Source organism: Struthio camelus, chromosome 9 (assembly GCF_040807025.1).
Source record: "Struthio camelus isolate bStrCam1 chromosome 9, bStrCam1.hap1, whole genome shotgun sequence".
In the NCBI taxonomy this organism is placed as follows: Eukaryota; Metazoa; Chordata; class Aves; order Struthioniformes; family Struthionidae; genus Struthio; species Struthio camelus.
This window is the reverse complement of record NC_090950.1, coordinates 32012330-32029528: the sequence shown is the minus strand read 5'-3', so window position 1 is coordinate 32029528 and position 17199 is coordinate 32012330. Positions and strand designations below refer to the sequence as shown.

The window sequence follows — 17199 nt, the reverse complement described above, 5'->3', positions numbered from 1 at the left end:
CTAACATTACCTAGTTATCCAAAACAAATAAAACTCCTCCAAAAAGTGGTACAATATTGAGCAGTACTTTTTTCCAAACATAGTTTTACCCCAAGTTCTTTTCTCCTAGCCACTATCTGGAACAGCCTTAAAAGGTGGTGTTGCTCTGCTTGGTCCAGCTGAGCCATCAGTGCCACCAGCTCCCTCAGATAGCGGTTTATCGGCTGTGGTTGCTTTTCATACAAAGAAGGCAGGACACGCAGCAACATGGAGTTCCCTGTTAACAGAACAGAGGAAAAGCCATCCAGAAAAAGTCACTGCCCCATGACTGACTTCATGTCAGTACCCATAGCTAGACAGACCCTTAGAAAGTCAGCTCACATCTGAAGACACCAATTCTTAAGAGTCATCAGTACGAAACTAGGGAGGCATAAAACTCACCGTAGAAAAATGCTGACTGGTCCAAGAAGCCTAACAATAAATAACCTAACAAGAATTATTCCAGGTATAATAACATGAGAGTAGGAAATATTTACCATTATTTATAATTTTCAGTCTCAAGTACAAAATCATGTACTTTCAGCTACTTAATGAGTTTTCAGATTTGGATGATACTCCACTGAGTCTGAAATCAGACTAAGTGTGATTTAAATTAATCAACAAAAAAGGCCAGAAAGCACATTAAAGCTATATTTCTCCTTTGTTGAGATTCAGACACTTAAATAACCAGCATATGGAAAGGATACTTGATTATTAAGAGAACTAAATATGCATGACAGTAAATTTGAACATAAATAGTTAAGGATGTCATTTCCAGGAATAGAAAGGAGCCAGAGAGAAAGGCAATTGCAGACAGACAAAGATATGCAAAACCCTCTCTCACACATTTTCTTAAGATGTCTGTGCGTAATTCAATTTGAAACCCAGGCTCATACTAAAATATATAACTTCACATTGCTGTACATGCCTGCCTCAATGCATTTAAGTTTCACTTGAACAACATATGGAAAACATCTGCCTAGTGCTGTGTAGTACCGATCCTTTTTGTAAACCCTTGAAAGTCCTTACAGTCTCTCTGGATTTGGTTTCCAATAGGAACAAGCACTCTGGCCTGCTGCTTTTTCTCCCATTTAAAATTAGAGCCCTGTAATTTTGGAAGATAAACAGGTCACTTAATGGATGGTAGAAAAAGAATATTGGGGTCAAACTCGACCACATCAAGCTCAGGCCAGATACAAAAAACCACCCCAAGACACCATTAGGTCTTGCAACACCTTCTCTGGGCCAAGTAACTAAAATATAATTCTTACCAGGTTCAGAAAACTTTTAGTCAAATCAGCGTATAATGATCCTCGAGGAGTCCTTGTACTTGGAGAGAATGCCTCTGCACCATTTATTCAGCCAGGCTTTCGCATCCTATTCCGAAGCATTTATTCTGCTTGAACAATCTTTGGCTTCTTCTTGAAGGCAGCTCCAAGCCCCCTCCATACCATCAGTGCAGCAATAAAGGCCACGGCGAGGTTCAGATCCTACCATTGTTCACATGGACGTGGAGAATTTCTGTATTGCTCTAGTCCATAAATACTTGTGCGTTGTACAACCGTTGTTTTCCATAAGTGAAACCCCTGCTTGGGATCTCCTTTTCCCCTGAAGTGCAATGCCTAAACTAGAGTACCCCAACTTATGCTACAACAAGAACGGCTTCGTGCGAGTGTGAATGCATGCCCAGTTTGCAACGCAAACCGGCAACTTTCAGCGTGAAAGCACAAAGGCCAGTTGCAAAGAAGATATCTGCTGATGAATTGCCCTAAACAGCTTACCAAGCAGTTCAGTTCAGCTAGCTTCCATCCCACATTCTTAGCGCAAATCTCTTCTTGATGTTAACAGAAGACTAAACGTTTTCAGGGGCGTGAGTGTCACCAGTGTACTGTGGGATTCATGCTCCTAAATCCCAGAGGTTCTTTGGAAAATCCCACCGACTGACTTGGACGTGCAGCTTCCGGGTCCTTTCTCAATGAGCAGGGTAACAGCAACAGCTGATGTCGCACAGCTAAATACCAGGCAAGGCAATATTTATGACAGCCCTGGAGTTACACGACAGTCTAGCAGAGCACCAATTACTCAGAGTTTAACAAAATGATGAGAAGACATATTTACTTAACATTTTCTAGACTAATATCTTAGTTTGAAATGGAACAATTTTATAACTGACTACACTAAAAATTATTTCCTTCTCCAGATCATTTAGGGCTTACAGCCCTTCATTCTCTGTGCTTGCACCCCTGTTGGTTTCAAGTGGAAGTTTTCTGCACATACAGAATAGAACCCTTAAACTCTGGCCAAATTTCAGCAATGGTAACAACTGCAAAAGACAAAATTCCCATGTTCCCAGACAAGCAAAATTCATCTCAAGGGAAAGAGTAAAGACTAGCAGCACTAAAGGAGGAATAACAAACACCAACCTGAGACATGCTATTGCCTAAATTAGGTTATCATGCATGGTAAGATGTCAGCTCTGGAAATTAACAGCAATTATTCCATCTAAGAAAATATCCATTTCAAATATCAGATGTGTTACAGGAGTAGCATAATTTCACATAACATGATGGATTGGAGCCATGAATCTTCTCTGAACAAAAATACATTGCACAAATGTAAATGGACACAGCAAACGTTACTGGGTTTATATTCACCGACCACAATAAAAGAACAGCAAGGGCAAATTCGAAGCAGCCGCAGTGCTTCTGAATGATATTTAAATGCTCTCACTGACTTGGAATTCCTTTTAATTGAACAACCTGTATACGTGAACTCGTAAACAATCCCAGCAGACAACACAGATCCTGTCTGTTCTTCTTGCAATTTAAAGTCATGAAACAATCCAATTCCTTGTTTTCTCAGATTTTCACATCTTGAATTAGCTCTAAGTACATTGTGCCATGTGTTTGGCATATATCTTTTCAATTTCTAAGCGATTTCTGCATGCGTAGTTCAGCAGCCTCTGCTTTCCTTGGCGCTCAGGCTAGCCAAGGCGATACTGTGCCCACTCCTGAGTCATTTGGTTCTGTTCCATCTCGCTTTGTCTGTCTCAGCCTAAACTACGAGCCTGAAAGCGTGTTTGTCATCTGAAAATGGAAAAACCTTCTTAATTACCTCCTCTCCCTCTTCCTCCCCCTACTACCCTTATGCCCAATGCATTCCAGATTAGATTTTCCCAGAATTTCCAAGCAGACCACACAGTGACAACTATGCAACTCACTCAGAAACTAACACACAGTTGGGTGCGTTTGATGGCTTTGCACCGCTGGCTCCAGGGCAGACAGGGAAGAGGCCCAAAAGCAGGAGTAACCCCAGGTATGTGCTCGGAGTGCTCTGCGCTGGCCCGGCTCTCCTGGCTGGCCTCGGACCGTGCCCCCACCCTCCCCTTGTCCGTTCTCCCTTTACATGTTAAGGGCAGCAAGGGTTGCCCTGTGCTTGGTTTCTGCTCTGTCCAATCCTTGGTCCTACGCAGTGATGTTGTAAAACAAGGAACCTGGCAGCACACTGCAAACCTAACATGGACAGAAAGAGTTCTGCACAGTGGTATTTTGACATTCACTCTATATTAAACTGAGTATTTTAAGTTCAACCATTAAGACCAAAGTTGTCGCTCAGTTTAGCCACTTGCATCCCCGTGCAGGCAGAGCACTCTGAAAACGTTGACCTCTACGTTATACCCTGTTACCTGGGGGTTCATAAGTTATTGCTTTGATATTATTACTTATATTTGCAGGAAAGCAGGCAGAGGCCCCATTGCAGTAGGAACTGCACAGGTAGCTCAGGTTTGCACAGTGCAAGCCGGGTGTCAGGAGGAGTCGAGCTGTAGCAACACCAAACTCTCGGCAGGCTGAACACTGCCTCGTGGAGCAGTGGATCTGCTCTGGGGCAAGGGCACCCAAGGGCACCCCAGGGTGTTTTGTGCAGCTGCATCTCTCCCCCCCCCCCCCCCCCCATGGCCCAGGCGCCAGGAGCTGCCGTGGACGGCGGCAGAATGAGCAAGACCTGAATGGAAGCACGGGACCCTCTTTATGCAGCACCCGTTATTCCTGTATGCCATGTGTATGAGGGTAAGTCACTAAACTACACGTTCTCGCACAGAAAGGGGATGCAGAATACCCAGCAGATAGTTACATGTTTTCTCTATATTCCAAATACTTTATAGTGAATATATAATTTGTGTCATTGCTTTATTACCTTTAATCTCACCCAAGCAATGCATCCTGAAATAATCAATAGCTCATTGAGCTTTCAAAAATTAAAACAGAAACTGTGTAGTTTAGATAAAATTCAACAATAACAATAATATTTAGCACTAGATTAACGCTTAATCCAAGGGTGCCTCATTTTGTTTTCAAGTTAACTGAAACAAATCTAATTGTCCAGCTGCTAATTTTTTGGCCTCTGAAACAAGATACTAATAGTAACGCATTATCCGGAGTTAGAATGTTATTATCGGGAATTAGAGCTAAAAACTGTAAAAATAAAATCCTAATAAGTCATCTTTATTTTCTGAGTTTTCTTCAATTGCTGAAAGCAGTAAAAACTTCTATGGTACTAGCAATTTAAATATAACTATCAGTGAAGCTACAATGTTCAGGTTAAACCATACATATGTACTAAAACCAATTTCACATATAGTTATTTTTCTACCACTCCTTTCCAGAGCCCTGGCATATATCAGCGGTAAAACAAGTTTGCAGAGAACACTTTCCTTTTCCACAAAGGATAGAAAATAGCATATCCGGCGTGCGCTGTGCTTTTAGGCAGCCAACTCCGAGTGATTTCATCCCGTTGTTCTCACCCTCACATCACTGCACGTTACAGCAATCTGCTCTTGGAGGGAAAGTCACAGTTTGCAAAAGCAAGCCTTCCCCGCTTCTTCCCCTCCTGTAATCAGTACATCTTCCCCCAGTGCAAACCTTGAAGGCTGAGATTGAGCAAGTTGCACGCCCCCTTCTACTCCCATCCAACAACAACAATCAGAAGTGCTCTTATTACACCACTGGCACTAGCACTACTCATTCATTCAAGCTGAGGCACTCGCAGCATTTATTAGGGGCTCTCTGCCTCTCACTCCGAGTCTTGTCTCCGCTCAAGACCTTCAGCTCCAGGCAGCGCAGATACTTTTAGGAAACAGCTGGAGAATGCTGCCTCAAGAAATGCTTTCCTTGCTCATACTGTTTTGTGTTTTCAGGGCTCCTGTTTCTGCTCTGGATGAAGATGATGACTATAATCTCATGTATGTGAATATGGATAATGAAATTGAAGGTCCAGTTCTTGGTACTGAGGAAAGTAAGTAGATTTAAACCAGCTTTCTCTTATTAAGCACAGAATTGTCTTCTTTGCTGCTTAGCTCTTGTAACAGTTATTATACGCATTACTTTTTTAAAAAGGAAGAAGCACGTACAAGTAGATTGTTATAGATAGCAAACGTCAGAGTACTTCAACAGTGTCCCTTGGAATTTGCTTTATGCTACTTATTTTTCAGTTTTCCCAGGAAATACTGGGGATGACACTAAGTTTTAGATTTGCTATAATACTCATTGCTTTACCTTTCTCTTTTAATAGGGGGAAACACACTGGTAGTTTGGAGCACATAAACTTTAGAGAGACAGATTTTGTTAAATAACTCTTCTGCTTAAAAACCTAAGTACAAAGGAATAGCAACATCTGTATCTTGTATTTCAGCTGCTTCATGTGACTGTCAGCGAGAACACACAGAATGGGACAAGCTCTTCATCATGCTTGAGAACTCACAGATGAAGGAGAACATGATGCTCCAGGCTATCGATGAGATCCTGAAGGTGGAACTACAGACCGTGCAAGCAGAGCTGAGCCAGCTCGCAGCCAACTTTGCTAGCACGTACGCCACAGCAGTTGAGAAAGTCACTTCCCACATTGTGTCACAGGTAGAGCAGGCACTTGTGAGGAACAGCGAACAAGCTCAGGAAGGAAAGACGCTTCACGAATCTGAGCAAGGCAAGATCCTTGAACACGTGCTGTTACTGAGCCACAATGTGTCCAACAGACTCAGTCAGCTGGAGAGCGTTTGGCAGAGCAGATCTGAGGCGGAGGTTCAAGAGACAGCTTTTCAGCAGCAGGATAAATTCGGTCACACCGCAGGAGACAATTTCATTTTGAACTCTCTCTGGAAAGAACTACAGCAAACCAGAGCTGAACTGAAGGTATCTCAAAAATGGGCAGCTCAGCACTTACTGCCGGCAGGTAAGTCCAGTGCATGACGTTTTGCTGGAGAACTCTCTTCTGTGGGCCTGTCCAAGCAGACATACTGCAAACACTTCTTTCCTTTGTATATAACTCCAAAGGAATCCTATGAATGGTACAGCAGTTTTGAGCAGTCTGTATACACCAGGAGGAGATCCATTAACTTTTCCCTAGAGAGAACCACTGAGCTTTTGAAACGTGGAATCAAGGAAGGATCTAATCAAAGTCCTTCCACAGGGTAAACCAGCCCCTCAGCCAGGATTCTGACTCCTGGACAATCTCCCAGATTCAAACTGTAGCCAAAGAACAGCAAACATATTTTAAACAGACTAACATGCAAAATATGTTCTCTCACCTTTTACCTTTCCAGCTGGTAAGTCCCACACATACTCATTAATCACTGAAGTCTGTTGCTCTCGCCATATACATACCAGCTCCTTCCTTCTACCCTAGCCACTGCCGCCTTCTCACCAACTCTGACTGCTTAGGACCAGATCTAGATCTGAGGACCTGCTGCTGCTGTCAACCAGCAACAGCTGATCACATTTCCTGTGTCCAGGAGGACACATTTTGCTGCATGCAACTGTCAGGATGCAATAGCTTCCCCCAACCATGGAAAAACTAGTTACATTGCCCAACATTTTTTTTTCCTGTCCTTCTGAAGCGTTTCTATTGGTCAGCAAGTGAGGTGGCTGTAGAAGGATGAGCTCATATCTCAAATTTCTTTTCAATTTTTGTGTGCTGTAATATGATACCCAGCCAAAGCAACTACAGAAACTTATGGATGACAGAACAGGCCCCAATCTATATAAAAGCGTTCACGTAGCAATTTTGCACCCACAATATAACTATGATGTATACAGCTCTACCTACTGGATAGCTATCGTTGCATGATTTCTCAGTGGTATTGATACATCTTTAATGATCACGTTTCCCACAAAAAATTACTGCAGCTAAGAAAAAAAAAACCCAAATCCCCCCCTAAAATCTACCCTTACAGAATCTGCAGCTGTGTGCACAGATAGGAAGCTAGGGGTGCAGTTATGCCAGGCTTGTCAGCAACTCCCTAGCAGCACTGCAGACAGGTTCTTACACAGGGGAGCAAGCAGGCACGCTTCTTACAGTGGCAAAGAGTAAAAGCAATAACTTCCACAAGGCTGTTAAAATACAAACACAACAATACTTAACATCAAAGCATTTTACAAGCTAAGACAAAAATCTATACTTTGGAGGTAGAACGTGAATTCAGCTTTATAAGCAAGAATAGATTGCTTTTACTCTTTTTTTAATTGTAGCATTTTAGTAATCTTTGTGTACTGGGAGTAGGTCATACAGCATATTCCTTTTACCACAGACAAGGATTTTGCCTTCCAAAAGTCATTATCTCATTCTTCGCCTCTCTCCTGTAACATGACAAACCTCTCCGTTAGTATGCACTAGGTGAGAGTAAACTCGACCTGCATTAAGCATGGTCTTCTGATCTCAGTCTCATCAGTGGAAATCCAGATTAACTCCACTGCTTTTACTGAATTTAATCCTGATTTACACTGCATAAGAAAGATCAGTATCTGTCTCTACATGGTTTTATAAGAAAAAAATATATGAAATTTTTTTCTTTTTAGAGATTCATTTTAAATACTTCCAGGGTGTCTCTGGAAATTTTTTTCCAGGGAGTTTTTAGCAACTGCCTTTAATTTCTCACATCCTGAACTACTGCCAGACATCTCTTGAGGGATTTTCTAATCACATTTTTTGGTCTTCAGTGAGGCTGTTTTTAATTTTGTTTAGTCCTTGATAATAAAGCCAGAAAGCTTGCTAATTAAAAAGCTGTTTCACAACAGTGTTCCAAAGTAGCATTTTAAGGTGCATCCCCTACAGTTACTTGCTGCCCCCCACACTCTATGCCTCTCAAAAGAGGGAGTGAAAAAGTGTAAAATTTGCTCAAAGTTCAAAGGAAGCAATCTGTGTAATAATGCATTTGCTTGATCCTGAAGGATACAAAGAGTCCTTCATTCGTTAAAGCACAAATTTCCAGACATTTTAGATCCTCTAGCTTGTTCAAACAGGAAATGAATCAGCTTAATTGCAGAAGGGGGCTGCCTTTTCCCTATGTCTCTTAGAATATTGAGCTATTACATATAACCAGGGAACAGTACATAGAATGCCAGAAGTGTCTTGACTTGAGTGATCATCAATTACTTTTCTAAACTTCATGAATTTTTGTTAGTGGCTTACTAATCTAATTTCTATTAGCAACATATTAATTAAGTGAAGATGGTAGACAAGCTGCTTTAAAAATATCGGTCATCTTATTCCCATGTTTAACCAGTGCACGTGAAAGTTAAAGGCTAATAGTCATTTAGAAAAAAGTTTTCTCTGCATTCTCCATGCCTCTGCCATGACTCCCTTCTCGCACTTTCCAACACTCATTGGACCATCCTCCTCTGGTGCAGGTTGCCTCTTGTGACCAGTTGCGTGAAGATGTTAGGGCAGATGTTCACAGAGGACAAGGGAACTAGCCAGGATTTGAAACTACTTCCTAGCAGTTTACTTTGCCCTAGGTAATCCAGTCTAACACCCCACAAGTGTTAGTTCTGCTGCACTGGGTTCACACTGACGTAACCAGAACAGATTCTGGCGCAGCGGTGTGCTTTCTCAGCACAAGCATCCGCAGTGACCTGTGCCATTTCAACTTCTGTGAGCTGACAGTGTTTTTCTTGTTATGTCATATACCCAAGATAGTAGATGAAATTTTCTGAACCAACAACATGACATAAAAGATTTAGGCCTTGACTTTCAAAAGGCAGTCTAAATATAGGAACTTAATTATCTTTAGAAAGGTGACAGGCAACTCATCAGCATATCCAGCCCACAGTGACGTGCCGACTTCAGCGGTGCCCAGGCTCCCGTGCCCTGCAATCACAGCAGAAGGCTGCCGTGATGCAATCTCACCATGTCTAGTTTTAGCTCTCAGGTAATCCTGCTAGCTTGGGCGCTTCACCACCACACTCCATTGCACAGAACTGACACGCCCCAAGGCCCTTTAGCGCTCTGAAAAAGATTTTCAGTTATCTAAAACAGCAAAATGCTATTTAGCTGTAACATGACTGTCCAAAGTCTCTGCCTCACAAACCACAACAGCAACTTCATGCTATCATAGGTACATTGTACTGTTTAAAGCCTCCAGTTTCATACATCACTGAACCCATCCCGTTACCATAATACTGCTGTTTTCATGACACCATATTGCAGAAGGAACGGGGAGGCTAAAGACAGACCTCCAAAGAAGTATTACTCCACTTACCTTTGACCACCCCACAGAATTACCTAATGTAAAGTGCTGATTTCTCCAGGTGACCCAGAAATAAGACAAGCTCTTCCACAAGGTACTTCAGAGCAGAAGGCAACTGCTTTAGGAAGTCCAACTTGCTAACGTAAGCACCAAGTCAAACAGGCAGCATTAAACAGAGAGGTAACTTTTCATGGTACAAGACAGCAATGCAGTTCTTCTGCAGCAGGAGGAAGGACCTGTCCTGTTCACGCAGTGCTGTTAGCCTAGGCCCATTCCCATACCAAGTGTTCAGCAAATTCATCCATCAGCTGTGACAGCTTCTCACAATCCGCAAAATATCCTGCGGATGAGCCGAGTTCACAGCTCCCTTTGAAAAGGAGTGAGCTTATGTCAAGGTCTTCATTGTGCATGTACAAATACGCAGTTCTTCATTTATATGAGATAATCTTTCTAATCTTTAACTCTTTCAGGGTGTGAAACAGCAATTTTATTCCCAATGCGTTCAAAAAAGATATTTGGGAGCGTTCACCCAACAGCTGACATGACACTCCACTCCTTCACTGCCTGCATTTGGATCAAAGTGACCGAGGTTTCGGACAAAACTGTTGTATTCTCCTACGGAACAAAGACAAATCCGTACGAGATTCAGCTTTATCTCAGCCGGGAATCTGCAGTGCTTGCTGTAGGTAGCATCCAGCACAAGTTAACTGTCAAAAATGTAATTGTTCCCGGAAAGTGGATCCACCTTTGTGGCACCTGGAGTTCGGGAAACGGAACTGCATCCCTGTGGGTGAGCGGAGAGCTCGCAGCTACCACCTCAGGAATCGCAGACACTCACACAATTCCAGACGGAGGAATTCTGCAGATCGGCCAAGAAAAGAACGGTTGCTGCGTCGGAGGTGGATTTGATGAAGCTTTAGCCTTCTCAGGAAAATTAACTGGCTTTAACATGTGGGACAGAGTTCTCAACGATGAAGAGATAGCAATGCAGAGCGGAGAAAACGCATGCAGCATCAGGGGCAATATCATTGGGTGGGGAGTTACTGAAGTTTTGCCACATGGAGGAGCTCAGTATGTTTCTTAAAATCTGACAAAGTAGGTTCTGAACCGAAGAATATATTTAACTAAGAGCAGAATACCAACATATACACAAGTAAACAGAGCCTTAGGAGCCTGAGTCTCAAATTCCCCAGGAAGATTAGCACTGTAAGTTTACAAAATGAGGTACTGTGGAGATGGGATTTGATCTCTGCCTGCTGTTTTGGCAAAACACTCAAAAAATACATCAAGGAATGACATTGGAAAAGCTGTTCCTGAGGTCAGACAACTGCTGTCTCTCTAGCTTAGTGCTATCAGATTTACAGAAATGAGGGCCACTGTGGACATTTCAGAGCAGGATTTTGGCTCCTGGAATCTGTGCTAAACTGAATACGTCAGGTAAACAGCTGACCTATTCTCTGCAGAACAGACATCAGGCTGTGTGCATCTTCTAGACTTCTCCAGTCATTGATTTTTATAGTGCTGATGTGAACTGTACAGATGAACCATATAAGCCACGTGTGCTGTTTATTAATCGTTAGCAATTTGTAGACTATAATAAAACTAGTTCCTTGTTTGAAACATTATTTATGCCATGGATTGACCTAACATTTAAAGTTAATATTCTCCATTATAATCTGATGTTACATTTTGAGGAAAAAAAATGCAGCTGTATTATATTGTAAATTCACCTGGTAATAATTTTATTGAAATTATTTTTGTAAAGTTGTTCTGTAAATAAAGATAGTTTACTAAACTAATACTTTCCGCCCTTCTCATGAACTAGAACTCTGAAAGTAAGTACAAATTTGGAACTTTTCCATTTTTTTTGAACACTTGTTTCCAGTTGCAAATAGGAAAAGAACATAAAGGTCAACATCTCATACAAATGGAAAGACCCTCAGAGGACTGAAATCCAAGTACTAGCCAGAGACAGCTTTAAACGTCTGTCATGATAACAATCCCTCTTATGAACATTGTCATATGGACGAATCTACTGCTCTAGGACTTTTCCCACATGCACAGGGTTGCTCATAAAGAGGAGACACTTTGACATACTGAAAAACGTGTGTCAACCTAAGGCTGTACTAGCACAGTGCTTGGAGACTAAAAGAACGCTTGTTTTTGAGGTATCCCCCTGCCCCCCCCAAAAAAAAAAAAATCAGTACTCAATACATAATGTTGGCCTTCCAAGTATCAAAAATTCAATGTGCCTATCCCAGAAGAGCATATTCAGCTTCAACGTATGTTTAGATGCCCAAAATAACCAGTTTTTGGTGCTACAAAGAGGTTTGTACAAGACATCGGGTGGCAGGGCCTTTCACAAATCATACAGGAGCAGAACACGCTCAGCCCTGCATACACAAGCTTATCCAAAATCCACAGGAAAAAAAAAAAGGCTGGATGTGGTACATAAGAAGTAGACTCAGAGTAGATATTGGTTGCAATCTGCATGTAGAAAAGTAGAGCAGAAGTAGAGAATAATGAATAATTATTAGCTGAATTTGTAGCCATGTATGTAAGAATGATTCCTCACTGCATGTTGAGGCCACTGAACAAGTCCTCTTGGAGGATGTCTTATTCAAAGCAATTCTTATTTCCACCGGAATCAGCACACTCTTTTGCCCTATTCACCTGTTTGTGTTTCTCATTCTCTATACGTGTCCTAAGACCACACTCTGAAAAGTTTCTTGACATATTGCTGCTATACTCATTCCTGAACATAATGCAGCTGCCACATCCTTCCTTCCATGACACAAAAGCAGTAAGATAAAGCTATGACAAGGTAAATTCCACTTCACTATGCCATTCAAGAGCCTTACGCTGCACAGCTACAGTGGCATGGTCTGCTCGGAAGTGTTGCCAATGTTGTTTATTGCAGCTAAAATAATTGCTCTGATTGCTGCTGCCTTGCAATAAGAACATATTTAAGTTACAAATGCTTAGCTATGAGCATCAAAAAAAAATCACTTACTAAATAATATCTGCAAATAATCGTAACTATGGAACAGTGAAAGACTACCTCTGTTCATCCGCTGTCAGCTAGAAAATGCATCTTCAGAGTTAAGAAAAACACTGACTTCCCAACATTGTGCAAGGGCAACAACGCTCTCAGATCCTCTTACCATATACTGCCCTCCATTAAATGAAAACAAATGTATGTGAAATACAGCAGAACAAGCAAAATCCTCAAAAAGATTACTGAAAGTCCTTCCTGACTGCTTTTCTTACTGTACCTCATAGCTGAAGTGCTTTGTCTTTGAAGCAGTCTCTTACTATCTTCGTACTGGTTTGGCAGATTATCAAATGCAATTCCAGCCCTTTCATTCTCATTGATCCAACTGGAAAACATTCTCTTTCCAAGTACCTTTCCTCTCCTTTATCACTAGCAAATCTTTCCCACAGTCTGGCCTCCTCCTGTCCAGCACTGCAAGTCAACCACATCAGCAGCCTTTACAACCCCTATATACACCGTTATCACGATACTTCATCCAAGAGGAAGAATGATGTTTACTCGTATAAAGTTCCTTTATCAAACTCCGTGTGATCCTTCTAGCACACTGGGAAAGTGCACCTCAACGAAGAAACGCAAAGCATGCCCGCCTACAGCACACCGCAGAGCTCAGCTCGGCTCTCTAAGCAGCCTCTTCGGAGCACAGCAGCACACGTGCGTTGGCTAATTTCCCCTAGAAGACGGAGGAGCCGTGGGACTCTTAGATTACAGTAATGACTGCAGGGCAGTTTTGCTGCTATCCCCTGGAAACAGGGATAGACCTGCCTGATCCATTATCCTGATGCAACTTGTCAGCACACAGTCTATTTGTCAGCACTGCACGCAGGGTATAGACATCCACATGGTTAGAAGCAGAGTTCACGCTAAATGGAACAGAGTAGTTCAACATTCTTCCTAAAGAGCTCTTTTTTTGGCTAATAAGATAAGAAATTGATTATGCAGCCGAACAATTGCCCCAAGTAGCCAAAAATCCAGTTAGCTCTCAAACACCCAGAGGCAATGAGCCGAATTCTGCTATCGGTTTCACTAGTGCCATTAGACTGAGCCCCGTCTGCACAACAAGGCCCTTTGTCTCCACATTGCTCTGAAAATCCATATTTAACAGATTATCCTCTTGCTTTCCTTCTCCCTTCAGCAAACACTTTTAGTCTTTAACTATGGTTCTTAGCTTACTGGAAACCAACCTCTTCATGACTGAAATACAAATTATGCCTCGTGCAATTATCCCAGTATGCAAAACAGCATTTTGCCTATTCAGGGTGCCCTTTTCTAATCTAGACTTTCCATCTCTGATGTCCACAGCAACATCTGCTGGTAGAACAATATAAATACATAAAAAAAGAAGAGGCAGAATCATAATAAAATCTTCAAACAGTTGTGGGGTTTTGCTGCTTTTTCCCCTAAATCTATGACTATATCAAACCTGCTTTGTTTCATTTCTTTCAGTTAAAAGCCCTGGGTTCCCAAAGGTAATGCAAAATGTTAAAAACTAAATACTAACATCACAAGTCTTAAAAGAATTATCTGTCTGGCTTTGCAAGTTGTTAGCAAAATTCTTCACTTGGATTCTACTCAATCAGTGTTATCACATAGCTCATACATACTTAATCACACAGTTGTCCTTAAACAAAGTAGACAGAAATAAACTCTTACCATAATGTCTTACGGAACAAAATACTTTCAAACTTAGCAATCCCTCCATAAAATAAAAAAAAATTTGAGTGTAGTTAAGAAGTACAGAATGCACACATTTGATTTGAAGGCTTACTTTCTTCAGAATGATGTTCTTGAAATAATTAGGCAGCTATTACCACTTATTGCCATTACCTCTATTCAAAAAAAAAAAAAAAAACAACAAGCTGTAACTTTGCTGCTGTAGTAGCACCCAAACAAGTACTGCAAACCTAACTGCTTCAACTACGTTAGTCTCTTTTTGGTAGAGGTATGCATATTTGGTTTTATTTTAAAAGTCGTAGGAGCAAATTTACAGAATCTAGCAACAAATTTCACTTAAAGCTAATAACATAGGCAAGAATAAAGTACAGCTACAAAGTTTTTAAATTTTACCTCTGACTATTTTTCTACAGAACGGGCTTCATTCCATCCCCATTTAAGTTTTGGAGTATTGCCAGTGATAAGAATAGAAAGGGTAAGAGCCCAGTAACTAGTGTCTCTTATAACGGCTTATAATTTGAAGTCCATTAGTACCACGCACTAACACATACAGATAGATTTCCTGCTCTACGGATCATCTAGTCTAGAATGAAACTCCCATCGTCATCAGGGTTTACCGAATTCACATATTCCCGAAGACGCTTCCTTGGTATGTTCTATTACTAGATTGTGCCTGAAATGTTTCATCAAGTCTTTATAGATTTCTTCCTATGAGTGCACAAAACATACATATCATATTTAATGTATAGTAGGTTTATTTGTATGCTTGTATATATGCCTACTACAGCCTCCCTAACAGGACCAAATGCAAAATCTCTGTGCATTCATACCTTGAAGGACACTTTTGACAATGGCATCTGTGTGATCAGCCAGCAGATTCACTTCGGCAATTGCAGCCAAGGACAGATAACTCGACATGTTTCTGCACAGTTCCTTATTTCCTCTCTGAAGAAATTTCACTGCCACTGGGACAGCTAAGGCCATTACAGGAGGTCGATTGTAGTTCTGCGAGAACAAGAAAGCACACTGAAAAATAAGCAGCTGAAAAAAATGATTGAAATAAAGTCTTATGCTGATGAGAATTGGAAAAAAAAACAAAGAGGAAAAAGGCAAAAAATCAGATTGAGAAAGGTTGTATTTTGGTAACACCACTGAGGTCAGGCTTCAAAGAAAGAGCAAGCAAGGAAATTTAAAACTACAGCATATGCTGTATGCAAAACTACAGGATATGCTAATAGTATACCTATTTTTGCCTTCTGCAAGAGGAGTAGAAAACATTATGATATTATGTGCACTACTTAAAGGTTAAGTTTCTAACAAAATACATTTTGGGTTTGGTGTTACCAGAGAAGACAGCAGACGCTACGTCCATCGTTCCCACAGAGTAGATAATTTTTGCCCCAAAGCACAGGAAAGGTTTTTTTCGGCAGAGTCAGCCATGCTGTGGACCGGTAAAGGCTGCTCGCTGCGCCAACGGGCGCACCGCTCCGCTCCACCCTCCCCATCACCGAGGTCCAGCAACGAGAACCGCTTGAAACGCTCGCGCGGACAAGGAGCGCTGCGGGCGCAACGTCAAGCACGAGTACATCTGCCCCGGTGCGAGTCACGGCTTCCCTGACCTGAAGGGCAACTCGCGTGACTACTCGGGCCACCCTGTTCCGAGTTTGGGACTATCTTTGAGCTCGCAGAGACCACAGCGAGAAGCAACCTCTACCTTCCCAAAACAGCCTCTTCCTAAGCCCCTGGGACAAAGCACGGGTATAAAACAGTATTATCTGCTTGTGATTTGGGTTTAGTGCTCTGTTTGTGTAAGGGAAGGTCATTAGGACCGCTAAACGGCAACCGATATATGAAAATCATTTTCATAAATAATGGGGTTTTTTCATTTGTTTCTTTTCCAAACTTTTGCCACCACTTTAAAGAGATTCTCTGTTTCCAGGCACTTGTTCATCACGGTCCTCCTTCCTCCCTGCTGCTCAGGTTTCCACCCAAATCGCCAGCTGCCTCGTCGCTCAGCGTCGCGGCGGGGCAAGCGAGACAACGTGGCTCAGCCGCACCGGCGCTTGGCTGCCGCTCAGAGGGAGGCCTGGCTTCCTCCCCTCCTCCTCCTCCTCCACCCCTGCCCAGGAACTGCCTCTTCCCTCCCCAGAAGCCAGTTCGCGTGCACCAAGCTGACTGAAGACTCGTCCCTTCTGGGCTGCATTCACACACAAAGCAGCATCAGAGCCCCATGTAATCACAGCGGAAAAAGCCCCAGAAACATTCAGTTCTGCCAGCGTAGGACCTTCCTGGTACTCGGCCTAGCAATGATCTTCCTTCCTTCCCTTCTTGTTTGTTGGTCTGTCTTCAGAAACCTCACACCAAGGCAGGAGAATGGCTGCAGCGTGTGATGAGAGCCCAAAGCCGTAAGTCAAAACTAAAACCCTAGAGCACTGTTTAGCAAACGCAAAGAGCTCTTTCCAGTTTGCAGCTTCAGGAAGTTTTGGGGAAGTAAATGAAAACAAAAAACCCCCCACTTCTTTGGGAGAGCAGAAGAGAGGGGGAAAAAAAGATGTAATTAACTTTGAAATCAAAGCCATCCATGTCAAGAGAGGTACCTTCACTAGGTGTACCGGTGGACTTGCTCATAGGGGAATCACTTCAGTATATGGTCATCAATTTTCCTCTAGGAATTAAGATTTCCTTTCTTAAATTCCAGCCAATTTCATTGGACACCAGGGTCAACTGAAATCTTTCTGTGTTTGGCACCGAACGCAGCTAAATTCTGTCTTCAAAACGGCACCAAACTTCAGTGATGTCAGGGGTATCTGCATGTATACTTAGGCTTTGACATTAGCATAAGAAACTGCTTTCTGCGGTTATTTGTGCATGAAGTTGCGTGCACACACTGTACACATCTATTGCCCATACATCCGTTCTCCTTGCAATCAGCCGGTTG

General features: G+C 42.2%; 2 protein-coding genes across 13 annotated transcripts in view; one reads left to right on the top strand and one right to left on the bottom strand.

The window, feature by feature from the left end:
• Window positions 1–17199, bottom strand: part of VEPH1 (ventricular zone expressed PH domain containing 1) — a 103669-nt gene that overhangs the window by 68851 nt on the left and 17619 nt on the right. For all 12 annotated transcript variants that reach the window (XM_009668493.2, XM_068954109.1, XM_068954108.1 and 9 more), the window contains 2 exons: window positions 15092–15266; window positions 90–256 (listed from right to left, as the gene is read on the bottom strand). In XM_009668493.2, the coding sequence (XP_009666788.2) occupies window positions 90–256; window positions 15092–15266 (342 nt within the window). The remainder of the gene's footprint in view (window positions 1–89; window positions 257–15091; window positions 15267–17199) is intronic.
• Window positions 5020–11332, top strand: PTX3 (pentraxin 3). Its single transcript, XM_009668510.2, has 3 exons — window positions 5020–5310; window positions 5707–6243; window positions 10006–11332. The coding sequence occupies exons 1-3, from the start codon at window positions 5163–5165 to the stop codon at window positions 10617–10619; spliced, it is 1299 nt and encodes a 432-aa protein (XP_009666805.2). The 5' UTR covers window positions 5020–5162; the 3' UTR covers window positions 10620–11332.